Source organism: Fringilla coelebs, assembly GCF_963513975.1.
Source record: "Fringilla coelebs genome assembly, chromosome: 3".
Classification (NCBI taxonomy): Eukaryota; Metazoa; Chordata; class Aves; order Passeriformes; family Fringillidae; genus Fringilla; species Fringilla coelebs.
Window position 1 is genome coordinate 6,357,551 of NC_140030.1, and position 17,353 is coordinate 6,374,903.

General features: G+C 40.8%; 1 protein-coding gene across 2 annotated transcripts in view; it reads right to left on the bottom strand.

The window, feature by feature from the left end:
- CLIC5 (chloride intracellular channel 5) overlaps positions 1 to 17,353 on the bottom strand; it is a gene marked incomplete at its 5' end in the record, with an annotated part of 68,387 nt that overhangs the window by 15,369 nt on the left and 35,665 nt on the right. For both annotated transcript variants that reach the window (XM_084202707.1, XM_084202708.1), the window contains 3 exons: positions 6,263 to 6,369; positions 7,703 to 7,828; positions 8,166 to 8,275. In XM_084202707.1, coding sequence (XP_084058833.1) covers positions 6,263 to 6,369; positions 7,703 to 7,828; positions 8,166 to 8,275 — 343 coding nt within the window. The remainder of the gene's footprint in view (positions 1 to 6,262; positions 6,370 to 7,702; positions 7,829 to 8,165; positions 8,276 to 17,353) is intronic.

Below are 17,353 nucleotides of genomic sequence, written 5' to 3' on the forward strand. Positions count from 1 at the left end.
CACAGGGCAAATTGTGGCTTGTTCTGGGCCTTGGACCGATGTGGGGTTTGTAGTGGAAAATGGAAATTCTTCAACTAAAGAGAAAGAATAAAAAATGTAATGGCAAGTTGATACACAGACATCACACACATATTTATATTTTTACCTATATATTTCCATGGCACCTTGAAAATCTGTTCAAAAATCATAAAGCATAATGTTGGTCCCAAATTAGAGTCTGATCCAAGATCCCTGTCACAGGAAACTTTCCATCAATACAAGAGCATTCAAACAGATTTTTAAACTTGCTCTGGCAAACTCAAGAGCAGCCTTGCCAGGAACTTTTCTGGGCACAGGGTGAAGCCTTCAGGCATGGAACAGGTCAGAAGGACCACAGACTCAGGAGAAGCCATATCACAGTTACAGCTGTTTTATGACCCCTTTGGCTGAAAGAAGCCAGGCTGGAGGGAAGAGGGGTGACTCCCTGTCCTTCCCCACCAGGGGTGGAGATGCTCTGGGGACAGATGTTTTACTCTCCTGCTGCTGGAGCCAGATCACACCACACTTGTCAGGATGTCCCAGGCTGCCCCACCACATCAAGAAGCTCCTGCCCCTGGCTCAGGTGCCACAGAGGGTCTGACCATGCAGCTGGCATTACTGTGAATAGTCTAAGCTGGGTTTGGAGTGAACAGATTTTCTGCTTATGACAAGAGGCATGTGATGGCTTCTAGGAAGGATCAGTGTGCACAATTCAGCTTGTGCACTTACCTGTGCTATAGGTCTGACCCTCTGCTTGGCAGGAGTAACTCCACAGTGTAAAACTGATGTAGGGCAGTCTTAATTGCAGGCCTGTGTGTGTGTGTGCATTTCTACAGCACGTGTACATACACAGAGCACTGAGAGAGACATTTCCCACCTCACGCACCAAACCACAAAGTGTGATGGAGCTACTGAAAGAGGTGAACAGCACTTAATCACATGTGAGTTAATGATTTAAATGCGCTTTTATTTTTGGCCTCTTGATGTAAATCCAAACCAGACAAGCAGAGTCCTCTGGTCAGACTGCTGGAAATTCCTCTGCACGAAATCATGTTGGTGGTCTCCCAGCTCAGCGCCTTCTGAGGAGCCCTACAGTGAAATATCCTTCCGTACCACTAATGAATGCGCCCACCCACACTGGAGCTGGTGCCCCCTAAGAACTCAATTCAAGAACAACTTTTTAAACTCCTACACGAAATCAAAGGGCTCATTCTGTGAGCTAAAGAACTCACAATTTTAGGCAGGACAGTTAATGGGTGGTTACCCCAGGTTGTCCCCTTGGTTTGCAGCACACAGTCTTGCAAGTAAAAATAATAAGCAGGATGCTGACTGTGTACACAGCATTCCAATTAATTAGATTTCATCCTCCTCCAATGAATACATAAATTGTTGCTTCCCTGGTGACCATACAGAGCATGAGTGCCTTGCTCAGCATCAATCAGAGGAACCAAAGTAAACACACAAGACCTCAGTTTACTTTCCTGCACTCAGACAAGACTTCCTTCTCGATATTAAATGATCACTAAGCAATCAAAAACTCTCAAATTGGCCGTGAAAACTTGAGCAAGAGCACCCAGGAAATAATTTTCAAGGCTATTGCACTGAATCCTCCAAAGAACTCCTGTCCACGTGTGAATGAGCCCTTGCCATTTCAGGCACAAGGGGTGAAGCCTGGTGACAACAGCCAGAATAATCCAGTGGTGCTACTGAAACACAGATCTAATCCCACAATGAGGAGATGACTCCTTCAAACAGGCCTGTTATAAAATTATCAAGTGGCACAGGGGGTGGAAGGAATCAAGTTCTGATTGAACTGACTTGAAATAATAAATGCACACACTTTCTTTAAACACAGCTTGCCACATCCTGAGAATCTGGAATCAATTCCTTCCCTTTCAAGAAGCTTAAAAGTGGTGGGACTTTGATATGGCATGAGCATGTTTGCTTCTGGGCTTACAGCCCTCGCCAGCCTGTTCCAAAACTTTCAACGTTTTTATATTATAAGACAGAAAAGTTAGGAAAACAAAGATGGAAAAAAAGAATCAGAAATTCAGGGAACTATTAAATCAGGGCAGCCTTGCTGCCAAATACCTTTGGAAAGTAAATGAATCATGATCAATAACATATTGCCATGTAGGAGAAGGTTATCACCTGCTTCTGTGCCAGGCATAAAACATAACGGTGTGTGGCTAATGAAGTACTGCATGAATCCAGAAAAAAAAAAATCACTATTTTTCTCTGTAATGTTATAGCATTTTTACTTCAAAGTAAATTTAACTCATCCAGAAAAAACATAATTTTTTCCCTGAAAATTTTGTCAAAATTGATAGGTTACTATGAAACACTTCTCTTTTGACAATGTTACATTTGTAAGAGGAAACTGTCTTGACAGAAAGAATCCTGTTTTGTTAAGGGGATGTTTCCGCCCTGATTGTAAAGCTGCTTGTGCAGAGCTGCTTTATACATTCATATATTTGCCAGCAGAGGGTGTCACAATCTTAGAAACAGACCTGCAAATGTATCCTTGCATCGGTTCATTCACATAGGAGGACTCAGACACACACTAAAGCAAGGATTTACCAATCTCTTGCTGTCCTCACTGACTTTTCCACTATCGGGGGGGGGGGAAGTCATTTAGCTATGTAAAGGCTGTGCTACCAGGGCCATCTTGCCAGTGCTGTCAGGACAGGAAATACCACAGTGACACGGCCAGCAGTGGCATCACCAGAAGTGTGACACTTCTCCATGGCCCTGGCTGCAAACTCTGCTAAGAGGGACGGCAGCTTGGGCTTCTCTTTGGTGTGCATCATATTCCCATCAATTCTCACATCCAGTACCCTCATGCTGCACAAATATCATCAATTATCCCCAGCACTTTGTGTCACTTTTCTGCAGAGCCGTAACTGCCCCAGGCTGGGGTGAGAGCTTACGCTGCACACACCTGTCCTAAACCAGTACCCCACAAGGAATGGTCACACATAATGACACCTAACCCACACTTCTCACAGCCAGAGACAGGCTGATGCCACAAATTCCCAGCCTGATACCCCACACGTTATTGAATTCATTTCCCTGAGTCCTGTGTTAAGAGAACACAATTTAAACAACTTGATGTTTGGTGCTTTAGCCATCTTGCTATCCCGCCCCCTGCCCCCCCTAACCCCCGCCTCCATTGCCAGTTAAAATAAATGAAAACTATTGTTTATATAGCAATCTGAGTTCTATAATCTATTTTTAATTCACTAACAACTCTTCTTCTATTTGTGTTTTGATCACATGCAACTATGTTCCAGTCACTGGTGTGGCTTTCCAGATTAACCCAAGCACTGGAATCAGCTGGAGCTAGGAATAGATACAGAGGATGACTATCAGACACATATAAGCTTTATCTCAGAGCTGGGAGCTACAGAAAACATTTATGATAACCACAAGCAGCAATCTCTGTTCTTTTCGGGTCTCACCTGCTCATGGGGAGACAGGGAAAGGGACTTCACCTAAGTAATTCTATTTTATGTTTATAAAATGTGGGGGTTTTGTCACAGAACTATATACAACTACTTCTGCTGTTATACAGGAAAAATTAAAATATAATAATATAACTATAATATATAGTACAATACAATACTAATATAATATTACAATACATAAAAATGAATGTGTAAAATTTATTTAAAACATAAATAGAATAGACTATAATATTAATACAATATAAAAACTATTTGCTTCAATAGAAAGCCTCAAGATGTACTAGGGGAAGGGCAGGCTGGACACATAGAAGAATTTAGTCAGGGAGAGGGTTGTTAAGCACTGGAATGGGCTTTCCAGGGAGGTGCTGGAGTCACCATTCCTGGAAGTACTCAAGAAGTGACTGAATGTGGCACTCAGTGCTATGCTTTAATTGACACGGTTGAGATCAAAGGCTGACCTTGATGATTTCAAGGTCTTTTCCAGATTCCAGATTTCCAGACTCCAGGTCTTTTGGGATTCTGTGATTCTATTCTATTATTTTTAACAATGCAGCAGGACCTGCTGTAAAACAATATGCAGATGAGAACTAGAGCCCCAGATCCCTTTTGAATCAGTGTTGCGATTTTACAAAAATTTATGAAATACAAATTAAAAATAAATAGATTCATTAGGAAATATGAACACAGTGTTGCTCTCCTTTCCTCTTTGCACACAGTCTTTTTACTGCTCAAGAAATGTAAGACAACTACTGTTTGACTAACTCATTCTCCTCCATCCAAATCAGCCTTCAGAAAAACTGCTGTTGTTCAGATGAACCAGACAGAAGGTGAATAAAACATCCCTGGGATTAGGGAGAAACTATTCTTCCTTAGCCCTTGAAAACTGACAGTCAATTACTCTGCTAGAATTGAGGTCTGCACTGACAGTCCCAGGGACCTTACTTCATTGACAGAAAGAACATAGTTATAGATAGAAAGATCCAGTTCTACTCTGCCCATGTCTGCTTTATTCTCCTTGCAGCACAGCACTCAGCTAAAATTAAGCTAAAAGCTTTCCTCTACTTTGAAGAGGAAAGTTGAGCATCAGTACATTCAGAGACTGCAGTGTTGGGGTAAGACAGGAGCAGGAACCAGGTAACAAAAATGGAGTGAGGATGTTTGCAGGGAGCAAAGATTGTGTCTCTCCTGCAGCTTAACAGCTTGTCTTGTCTCTAAAACTTTGGTGTGCCTAATTGTCATTTACAAGAGTACCTAAACCAAGAGTTTGTTATGCAGACTTAGGGAAAGCTCTCTTTAATCATACTGCAGCTTCTGAAAATGTGGAGTGCACTTTGTGGGATTAGATTCCTTATCTCACCATAGTGGATATCAGACCTTGAATTCCAGCTCTGCTTATGGCCAGATGCAGACACCTCCAGGACACCCATTTATTCCTGGCTGGAGATGCCAGTCCTTGTGAGCCCAGGGATTTGAATATTGCAGTCACTGAGAAGCAAGAGCTGGGACTGTGCATGTGGAGTAGCACAGCTGAAGATTTACAGCTGCACAGCAGACCATAAAACTTCCTTGTAAATGGCCAGGATATTTTACTTTCATTGTTACATCTATTTAGTCTAACTTAATTTATCTTCCTTTTACAACTTCCTATAAAAGTTAGCTGAGCATCCCATTAGCATTAGACAAAAAAAAACCCCAAGTTTTTAGTATCACTGAGAAGTGAAGCACTATAATTATTCCCTTCTGTTAACAACAAAAAAATATTACAGAGGAGATTGTTATCTGACATAAATCACCATTTACCCACTTTTATCTCATGGGTCAGCCCCGGGCAATGAAATATAATTGCACAGATGAAGTGTGTGGCAGAAGTGGAACCTGCAAAATCTAGTGTTTTCTGAATGATATGATATAAGCCCATGGTATTCAACACGCCTTATGTCTCTGTGAAAGCAGTAATACAAGGGAGGAGGTACATCAGTGAATGACTGCAAGTATTGTACTAGATCATCTCAAGGGATAGGGATGTGTAAATCCACAGCTTTATGGAGCAACAGGAGCTCAGACTCGCTGGAGTTTTGCCTCTCTGAGGGGAAAGGAATGTGGAGAACAGCAATTTCATTAAGAAGACAGTGTGGGATGCATATAAATATGAATGGCATCTGACTTCTGGGGGACTTTCTTTTCATAAACAAATGTGAAGGAAAATCTGGAGCTTACAGAGTGCAATTACATTTCTTAAATTCACTTCTGTCTTTTAATTATTTGATATGGAATGTCTCAATATAACTTGGTTTATATGAGCAAATTAGCTATAACAGCACAACATAATCATAAGATAAGAGGGCCAAGAGCCTGATGGCAACATCTAATAAAGCATGAGTTGCTCTCACAGGTTTGGGTCCAGCCAACACACACTCCTCTAAGCAGTGCTGGGGCAGAGGAGGAGGAGGCAGCACAGGCCACCAGTCTCTTCAGTAAGCAGTCAGGGATCCTGTTCTAGTGAGGGAACTGGGCTGTAAGGACAGGAGTCATGCCATGGCTGTTGCTAAAGAGGCCACCAAACACTCTGTGGCTCTTTTATTTACTTCTACAGATGTAGTTTATTCGACTGTGGACATGTGAGTTGAGTCCACCTAACCAAGCACCTCAAGCTGATCAGCAGCAGTGCCTGATGTCATCTGAACACAGTTTACAAAAAAAATGATGAGAGAATGGCAAAATTCTTCCGCTTCTAAGCACACAAACTCCCTGGTACATTTGGCAATGGTCATACTCACCAGCATTATCCTGCTGCTTGGTGTTTTTGATGTATGCAGAAAATTTGGAAAAGATATCGATTCCAGCAGTGTTTGATTCCCGGTGCTTAGCAGCCAGCTTGGGGTACCTGAACAGGCAAAAGCAGTGGAGACAAAAACCTCTTGTTACCAGCATCACAGCCATGGCTACAAATATAATTTCCAAGAAGAGAGAAAAACCTCCCGTGTGAAGAACTGTAATTAATGTTGATTATCTCAAAACAACAGCTTGGCAAGACCCTCTTAACCCTATCTGTTATCTGTCTGTCGAGGCAGGCATGTGGGGAATTACACAGGGATGGTTAAAGACAAAGGTAATTGCACTCATGCTTTATGTAACCACAACCCAAAATCAGCCTTAAATCAGAAGGAAGCATAAATTTCCAGAAAGGTGAAGGGGAGTTTGGCAGCCAGATCTCTCCATTTTGAATGGCAGCCTTGTCTAATCCTCTATTCTGAAAATGTACTCCAGGATGGAATAGCAAAGGGTGTTAGGATTAACCAGGTGAAAGAACATAAATGTTCCAGTCTCTCCATCTCTTTTTACTGACATTTGGTGAGAAGGAATATATTGATTTGAAAGATAAACACAAACTAACAACTCCTACTGACTTCAGTGGTCTTGGAGCAGAGTACAGAAAATTTAAATGCCTGATCTCTTGCCTCAGGACTGGCCTATAGCTGCTGATTCACTTGGAGGTAAAATGCTCCATAAGGAACCAAGCCAAATTTGATGGGTTCATAGATTCTAAGGTCCAACTCACAAGCCAACTATTTATTTTTTCCATTATCCTTGTATTAAATCCAAAATGTTTGACTTAGTAAGGCATATCTGGTAAATCTAAACCTTTCATTGGTACCTTTTTCATACTGAAAAAATCTGGGCCTTATTCCTAACCTGAATTAGTTTAGTTATAACTTCCAGTTATGGGCTCTTGTCATTTCTTGACTAGAATAATGAGCACTTTTCTGCCTCCCGAGCCTCTCGTCCTCTGTAATCAGTTCCCCTTCCAACCTTCCTAAAACACCATACAGCTCAGAAACCTCTAGTTTTTCACTGTAAAATGCTTTTCCTGGCACAGATATTTTGTGTGGCAATTCTCAGCATCTATTCCAAGTTATTTTTAGCGTTGTAAAATGTGGCCACCAGACCCCTACAATTTTTTTCTAGTACTGGTCTCCTTAATTCTGCATACAAGGGCATCCTGAAATGTGTACAGAGAAAACATTCTGCAGTTATTAGTCACATAAGTAACCTTCACACATGGAAGTCATCTCACTGAAGCCAGCAAGTTTCATAAATAAATATTACTCCTGTAAGTAAAGGTTGTAGGAAGGAGTGCTTTTTAGGAACTCTTCTTAGGACATCTTTCATTCCTAGGAAATGGAATATTGACTGAAAAAAATATCCAAAGGTCTTACTTTGGAGGTGCAAGAATCTCTTCCAAGAATTCCTCAATCTTGTTAACATCTGTCTTGACTTCTCCATTAAATGTCAGGAAAGGTGGGTGGGTCCCAGGAGCCAGATTGTGCAGGTCAGCTGGCTTTCTGCAAGCAGAGAAAAAGTCATGAAATCGCTAATCTTTATGGTTGGGTAGTTGCACAGATATTTATAGTTCCTACAAAATCGGTCTGCCTTTTTTTTCCTCTCCAGTAATTTGTGGTTGGAAGACTTTGAAACTACCCCAAGCACCCTGTTTAATATAAAAACATTCCACAAGTGAGAAAAAAATAAAAACAACAGCCAAACCTGAATCCCAACTATTTTGTTGTGCACCACAGGCTGTCTAGGCCAGATAAAAATCTGATTTAACTTGGAGGGGTCTTTCTATAGTGCAAACACTGGGTCACACACCTATTTTCAATTAAACAGAACAATTTTTACCTTTTCAGATCAACAGTGGTGACATTGAACACAACTCCTTTGAGCCACAGGATCATGAAGAGACGCTGGGAGAATGGGCAGTTCCCAATGCTTTCTCCATCTATACCAGCCTGGGAGGGGGAAAGGAAAAATTAATTTCAGATCTGTTACTAATTTACCTCCCTCGAGATGGAAAACTGGATGGTGAAAGAAGAATGAGCATTTAAAAAATAACCAGCAGTGCTTGTTATTTAATACAGTTTATCATCAACACAAGAATGGAGTTACTGCAGGACGCAGCCTTTGTCAAGGATGCAACACGGAGCCTCTCCTGAGGACATCTGTAAGGAGATATGTCCCTTGCTAATGGCAAAAAACATCCATCTTTCAACTACTCTCATCCCTACAGGACTGCCTGTCTCATGGACAGGGTGGACACACTCAGGATCTGATTTCTGCTTTATTTAAGTCTGTAGACTGCAGTTTATATCAGCTTCACTGTTTTACTATCTAAAACATGTACTTTAGAGTTAAACCCAAAAACTCTGGACATTGACTCATTCTTGTTAACATCAACAACTGCCTCAGACACAAACAGCCAGGTCCAGACAGAAATCTCCATCCGAATCCTTCCGAGGTTCAAGGCAGTTTTCAGCCACCACATTCAGTCTGTTCCTATCTCTAGTACTTAATGAATTGCCTACAAACCACTACACAACAACACAAAACTGCTAGTGTTAGCATTGAGGAACAGCCTATTTTTTCCTCTAAAAATTTATGGTCCTTAGCCATGCAAATTCTAACTTTGAGCCATGGAGAGATACAAATAACAGCAGCTGAACTGAGCCAAAGCTGCGGCCAAGGACAACATCCTTCTACAATAATCATGCTTGTGGCCAAAGCTTTCAGGACGATAATTGTTTTGATAGATTTCCATTTTAATTTGTGGTACCATTGTGTTTAAAAGATTCTTATAATCCTGGTGAAGCAACCAACCTTCTGTTGTTGACCCACATGGATTGCATAACTGTATTTTAAGCACAGTGTGTGTCTGAAAACGGCTGATGAAAGGGCTAAGCAGATAAATGCCTCTTTCCTTTGGAGACAATATTACTTATTATATTTATAATTATTATATTACTCTGTTGGCTGTCATAAATTTTCTCTTATTAATATTCAAGCTGTGAGGTAGCATTTCTCTGTCTTAAAGAATGAATCCTTCTAATTATTGCAGCTCTGTGAAACATCCGCAGCACAACTAGAAACATTTTGAGACATGTCCAGTTGGTACAAATTGAGATCTTGCCTGTGAAATGTTCAGCCAAAAGATTTTCTTGTGAACATCAAGAGTCTTTCTCATGTCTTAAATGCAACTTTTGACAGTTCTGGGTTTAAAAACAAATTCCACATTTCCTGTCACCAAACTACAGGGAGGGTGTGAATTCAAGGCTTGGAGACAACCTGACATGAAGTTCAGAGCTGTGTAAAGAGATTTGATCTGGGTTCAGATTCAGTTTCAAGCACTCAGACTCTAGAGGTACTTGGATATAGGGGGGAACAGTCTGGCTGCAGTTTTACTTGAAATGATGGACGTGCAACATGTCTGGCACATGGCATATGCAAGGACCAACAAACAATGTGGGTGAAAGAGTGGTAGAGCATGAGGATGAGTAAGAAAGGATGCCTTTCCCATCTACCTGAGGTGAGAGTAGTCTGGTTTTGCAAAATATCACGAATTTAATCATTAGGTCTGCTCTACAAATGTCATGGCAACAGCAATAATGTCACCATGGGAATACCAGGGACCACCATAGTGCATGCCATAATTACTGCAAAGTCAAACTTTCTGATTTGGATTTTGGTTGTTAAACCTTTGCCAGGAGCTTTTGACTTCTTACCTTCCCTGAAAAGAGGCAAGTGCTATGGGAGAAAACAGCAATATGACACCAAACTTCCCCTTGATTTTTTCACCATCTTAGTCATGAATCACAATTTCATCTTTTTCAGGAAAGACACAGGAACACAATTTCCCTGCTCTCTCCATTTGTTTATTCTCATGCAAAGATCAAGGATTATCCAGACTTGTATCTTCTTAAACATTCTCTGTCCTTTGAGAGAATGGTGAAAAACCATCTCCAGACCAGAGGACTAAAGGAGGGACAAAGCAGCTGAATCACACAATCATAGAATCAGTTGAATCACAGAATCAGCTGAATCATGGAATCTGCTGAGTTGGAAGGGACCCACAAGGATCACTGAGTCCAACTCTCAGCAAAGAACATCCTCAAGAGATTCACCATGTGACTGGAAGAATGATAATGACAAGGGAGAAACAGAAGCGATGGGTTGTGTGGGGCTAAGGGATGTAGAAGTCAAAGGGAAAATGAAGAGATGTGAAATCTGGAAGGAATAAGATTGACTTGGCGATCAAAAATAATATTAATTGTGTAGGTCAAATGAGGCCTCCAAGAGTCCCAAATGATGAAAATTCCTTCTCAACACTTCCAAAGCAATGGGAAACATTTATTGCCAGAGACACATTGGGAATAGGCAGAGGAAATTCCAAAAACAAAAGATAAACTAAAGAAAAAGTACAGTATGATCTCTGTTCAAAGCTCTGGGATCTGGAAGCCAGGCTCATGATTTGGGTGGAGACTGACTCATGGGTTTTGATCCCATGTGACTGGCATAACTGAAAATGCTACCACAAATCACAAACTGGTGACAGAGGAGGGAACAGAATCAAAATCTCCCCAGCAACACAATTTATCTATTATATTCAGCTCTTTTTCTGTGGAAATTATAGGCAAGGCACTCTTGGTTTTGTGAATCCTTTCTCACTGCTTCTAACAGCAGTCAGTAATTCAACGTTCAGCACTCAGAAAGAGCAAAACCTTAGTAGGTAACAACTTCAAAGGCTTATCAGAGTGTTTTGAGATCCCTTGTGAAGTCTATTAACTACCAGGAGGAGATGAGAAAGAAAACTTCCCAGGCTTAGTCACTCTGAGCTTCAAAGAAAAAAAGCTTTCTTAAAGCACCCCACTAGCGCCTAAATAAAAATCTGTTACATATTTGTCCAAGGGTAAGGGCTCAGAAAGGCAGGAATTAAATAATACCTTCATCAAGATCAAGAACTCAAGCAGTGGATGGAAAGAAAGGAACATATAATTGACAAGCTGGAGAAGCACCATTTATCCCTGCTGTTTTTCACAAAAGCTTTCTCATGCAACTTTCCTGAAACACAGTAAAAGTGATGAAGCACTTATAAAACTGAGCAAGTTGGTGACATATGCACTCTCCCTGCCAGTAATTTTGGATATTTCTGATACAATGAACAATGTAAAGGCTGACAATTCTGAATAAAAGACTGCAGCTAGGGACAGATCTGAGGCTTTGTGGGCACTAGGATAAAGGAGATAGAGTTGTTAAAGTGCACTCCCCACTAAGAAGAGCCTCACCTGAAAAGGCAAATTCCCGTAGTGACCATGTAAAAGTATAATAGATTTGAGGATTTGCTGGGTGAGACTCTTTGGCCAATCCCTACTCACCCCACTGAAGTTTAACTGAGGTGCCCAAGGGAAGGTCTCCTGTGTGAGCAAGGCCAAGATGCACATCTGAAAGATGAATCTGTCCACCTTTCACTTTGACTGAATCCACTGAGCGTCTTAGTTTTGATGAACGTGGACCCTAGCAATAGAAAAGTCTGGAGTTTGTGGAGACAGAATTTCTAGAGTCTTACATTTCTCCATCTTGGAAACAGAACTTTCTGCATCCATTGCTTCCCATAAACATAATTTTGTTAGTTTACCTACTCAAAAAGTATGCTTTTCTACTTAGTCTCCAGCTGTTTCTGTCCTTCACACCAAGTCGTGCAAGTTCCTGCCCTGGAACTCAGTATAATCACATCAGGAAAAGCCTCCTGTCACACCAGCTGCTTCCCTCTATCTGAGTAATGGCAAGAATGAACAACATGTTCTCCTTTATTAATTATAAGGTGCTCCCCCCTAAACAGTTCAGCTATTTTTAGTGAATTAATTAGACCTTAAAAACATTTGTGTGCATGTGTGGGGGCTGCATGAACTCATAATCAATTAACAAAATTGAGGTGGTTTCAGGAAGGAGAAAAAATAGTCTCAGTGATTTTATGAACTTGTGTCAAGTATTTTTTGTGAAGTCATGGCAGTATCAAAAGCCTCCAACCACTGCACAGCATAACTGAACAATGTGAACAAGGAGCTCTTCTCAAGTTCAAGCTAATACTTTGCTATAAATGAAATAACTGGAATAAATTTCCTCACATATTCCAAAAAACACACCAACTGGTACATGCAATACACACAGACAACTGTATACTATTTTAACTAACCTTAAGGGAGGAAAAAAAGACAAGTTCCAGTTTTTCCCAAAATACAGAACTTCAAAGAAATACACCATCATTAATAATGACTAAGCATCTAGCTTAAAAATGGCAGCACAGGAAAGAATTGCATATGGCAAAGCACTGTGGTTTTTCCAGGCAAATAATACATTTGGGTTTATCAATCCTCCTCCTCCTTTCATTTTTCACTGCATTGAGGTCACTCTGCACATGGTCCAAGGGTCTGTTAGACTGTGGGGTAAAGCAAGGAGATATTTTTGATTCCATTAAAACACTTTTTTTTTCCAAAAGGATTTTAACAAGTTAACAAAAACAAGCAGGCTAATTCACCTAAATGTTTCCCAGTAAAGATTAAGGAGGGATTTGATTTCATCATCCCTACAATCAAACTCAAGGCTCACATTACACATGGTTACATCCTCTCTGTTTTAAAACTGGGAAAGCTCCTGCCTTTTGACACTTACTCTCCTTACACTCAGAACCCAAAGGGGAAGTGAAAATCCTATTGGAAAAGCAAAGCAAGCCAGGAAATATCCTATTTATTGTGCAATTAAGAAAAAAAAAATCTGTCTTAGTAATTATACCACACACACAATAGCACAAATCTCCATTGTAGAGAAAAAAACATGGGTTGCAACATGAGATCAGACATGCCAAGGTATTGCTTTAGTAAGGGTTATTTTTTTTTTCCATTTTCTTGTATTTTTTTCCCAACTTCTCATCCAAATGCAAAAGCCAGTGAGCTTTCTGCAGTGCCAACAACCAAGAGGCAAGCTAAGAGCTGTACATTCAGAGAGCAGCACTGGTAGGTCTTAGGTAAGAAGTAAATCTTATCTCAGAAGCCCTGTGTATCACAGGACACTCTTGCTGACTGTGGCTTTGATTCAGAAAAGCATTTCATGTGCTGAAATACATCCCAATTCAGAGGAAGTATATGCTTGACTTTAAGCATGCTCTTAAGTCCTGTTGATTTCAATAGGACTTAAGCACATACTTAAGTACTTTCCTGAGCAGGGGCCTATAAAAACAATAATAAATTTGCTGTGCAGCATTTCAATTTCATTGGACTTTTCCTGAGATTTCATTTTGCTAGGAGAAGCTGTGGGCAGCAGCCTTCCAAAGGAGGGCAAAATAGAGCAGGAATATATCCCTAAGCACACACACATGGAAATGGACCATGTGCATATATGTCAAACAAAAATAGAGCCTTGCCTGAAGGGCCATCAGGGTAGTAAGAAAACAAAAAGGAAGTGGTGAGACTCTTTAGCCAGCTCCCCAAAAGCCTGCCAAAATGCTGTCCAAGTTTGGCATTACATACAGGCATATATTTCAGATGCACATAAGCTGAACTGCTCCGTGCTGCTGGCCAGTTTGAGAGGAGCTGGCTTCACACACTGGCTTCCAAGCAGCTGAGCAGCACAGCAGGGCTGAGCATCTCCAAGGAGCTGCCACTGCACTCTCAGATCTCTGCAGCTTTGGAAGAGATGCATTTGTACTCTTGAGATGTTCAGGACTTTCAGGAGATGGAATTGCAGGTTGGAGACCCCATGGGCATCATGCAGTTAGAACATGACAAAAACTATCTCTAGTTTTGGTAAATCATGATTTTTCAACTTTTTATATCCACATGAGGGGCAGCATGGGCAGGAAGGGATCAGTCCTATAGGTTGGCTTCTTCCAGAGAATCCTTTCGTAATGGCTTAGGATATTCACAGTTAAAGATCAGATTCATCTGCCACATCAGCTGAGGTTCTGGTAACAGAGCAGGTGCATGCACAGGGATCAACCTGCACAAAGAGGTCTCAGCTTCCTCAAGGGCTTTGTTGGGAGCCACTGGCCACTGTATTTGCTCTTGCATGAAATAATTTTTGCTCTGAAATAAAGCTTGTGACGTCTGAGAACTCTAATCAGTCATGTGCAGTTTAGATTTAGAAAACTACAGACTAGACATGGGTGAATGGTCTGATCACATGGAAAGGATTCCGTGTTATTCCATTGCCTCTTCTGCTTTCTTCTAAAGCTCCATGACTTGACAAATATCAGTAGAGTAGAAGAGCACAGACTAGTCTGACACCCTAGAACATGATATTATTTTAATTTCATTTAGATTTGTAGATCTGTTACTTAGTTTTGCATGTGGTCAACCTAATGAGAATTTAATTTTAGATAATCAGAGGTAGTGGGATCTATAACAGAACTTCCTACACCAAATATATAAATATATATATATGCATAAAGTTTGGTACCTTAACATTTTTTTTTCCAAGAGACAATATTCCTGACTGCTCTGCTGTGAGGAACTTCTGAACACCAAGACTGAATTTCAGAGGGTGATGTATAAAGGAAAAGCCCTCAGAAGAGTGAGAGTCATTACATAACACCAGCAGTACTGTACAAAGAAATCACATAGAGCATGTACTCTTGTAATGTGAGCAAAATACAAGCTAAAGGATGGATGCTAAATGCAGGCTGACATTTTCAGAGTGGCTAACAGTTTCAGATCTTGTGAGACAATTTGAAGGCAGCTGACTTCTCACAAGTATCAACTCTCTACACTTGGCAAATCATGCCACATGCAACCCAAAATGAAAAGCTGATTTTAAAAGCCTCATTAAGAGGGAAGTATCGCTGACTGTGAGTTTCTTGAGCAACTACACAAAAAATTCAGTGTTCAAAAACAAAATCTCCATTGGAAGAATATTATTTGAGGAGCTCACTTGGAATTTGACAAATACCTAATGGAGATGCATGAAAGCTTTGGCCATATCACCTTGGGGAATACACCTGGAGTTGTGGTCTTTGGCCAGCCCCCAAGGATGGGAAAGGTGCTGGGACCACACAAAGCTGCGAGGTCACAACATGCAGGACCCTCAGGGCTCCTGGCTGCCCAGCTGCCGACCCAGCAGACAAAATTTCCTTCTAAAATTACTATTGCAGTTTCCCTCCTCACAGAAAACCTACCACAGCCTCTGTTCAGTAATGCTGTGAATGTTTTAAAATGGTTTTTTTAGACTAAGTGCAATTTAGAGCAAAATCTCAAAATTCTTCATAACCAAAAATTTCCATTCTTGTCATAGCTCTTGATAGCAGATTGTACACAAAGTTCCTGTGTTTCAGAATGTAGTGGACTGAAAATACAGGTGTTTCATTCTTGGCTTGATGGACAAACAACAGTCATCCTTTAAACATCTTCCTGAGCCTTTTCCAACTTAATAAAGCAACTGTGCTCCCACCACTCACCAGGATCCTGGCACAGGATGCTGGGTACCCACATCAGCCAGTGGATGCAACCTCAGAAAACAGCTTTTAAAAGCTTTGCTTTTTGGGGACCCATCAATAATTCACTGTGAGTGAGACATCACAGGAACAAGAAAATAACTCAGGAAATGTCAGCTATATACATTTAACATACAGAAAGATAGTGGAACAAATGAGTAACAGTAAGTCACAAGTGAATGTGGAAATCTAAAGTTGATAAGAAAAGACACTATAGACATATCAGGAACAAATAACATGAATTAACCCAAGTAATTTTGTTCTCTGCCAGGTTTCCCAGGACTTTGGGTAGGAAAGAAGGAGCAGGTACTTAGAGCTGACCTCTGTAAGGCTTATGACATGAAATCCAGACCATATTTTCATTAACAAAAAAGGGAGACCGGCATGAAACCTCTGCAAAATGCTTGTACAAGTAGTTGAAAAAATACTTATAGAGCATCAACAATCAAGTTTTCTGTTAGCACATAAACACATAACAAATAGAAGTACCATAAAGGTCTGTGACAAGATGAGTCATATTTAATGTTTCCATTAGCAAAATGGAGGAAGGAACAGACAGAACCTTACAAAATTTCCTGCCAACAACAAGCCCAGAGAGGTTACTGGGATTTCCCAGGAGAGGAGTAGACTCAAAGTGATGCTAAGAAGTTAGAACAAAGTGTCTGAAACCACTTAAATTAAATTCAGCAAAATAAACTTCAAGGTGTAAGATGTCAGAAAAACAAAATGTGATGTACAAAATGCAGGATGGGGAATAGCTGGTGAGGGAAAAGTGAAGGAGGTTTTACGTAAATCACAATGTGAATCATCTCTCTGTGCCTCTACAGGAAACAGCAACAAGTTAATGAGATGTACACGTGTTGCTCTTCTACAACATAACAGTCTCCTCAAGCATGCATAAAACTGCTTCACAAAGAGCATGATGATCCATTGTTGTTCATGCCCACAGAGGATGGGATTAAGTATTTGCAACACCAAAGATTTAGGAGGGGAAAAAACTAGCGTAATTATAGGACTAATGAAATACAAAGCAGGCTTTCTAAGGAGATTGTGTAATCTGCATCTAGTGGAGGCTTTGAAGAAACCAAAAGAAGCTGGTAAAACTGGTCTTGATTTATTTCATCCTGCTGCAGAGCAAAGAGGGGACATAGAATATTTTAAAAATACTTTTTAACAGTATATATTAGTGACTGTGACAATAAAGCTGCTCCTGCTGCCAGTGCTGGATGCTCAGTAGCACAGACTTCTGCCTCCCTCTGACCTGCACAGGATGAAGTCTGGCCCCAGGGAAATCAATGACAATTTTGCCCGTGGCTTTGAAGTACCAGAATTTCACTCAGAGGTTTCATGGCCAGAGGGGACAATTATCATAATCTTTCCTGACCTTTTGCATCATACAAACATAGATTTTGCTCAGCCTGTCGCCAACATCCCGTGGCTGAACTATAACATATGTTTTGGAAGGGTTTTTGGGAAGAGGCAGAGGCCTCACATAGAGTGGTAGTAAAAGCCCCTCTAGCGTTGCCTGTTTGCATTGCAGGGAGCAGCTCCTGCT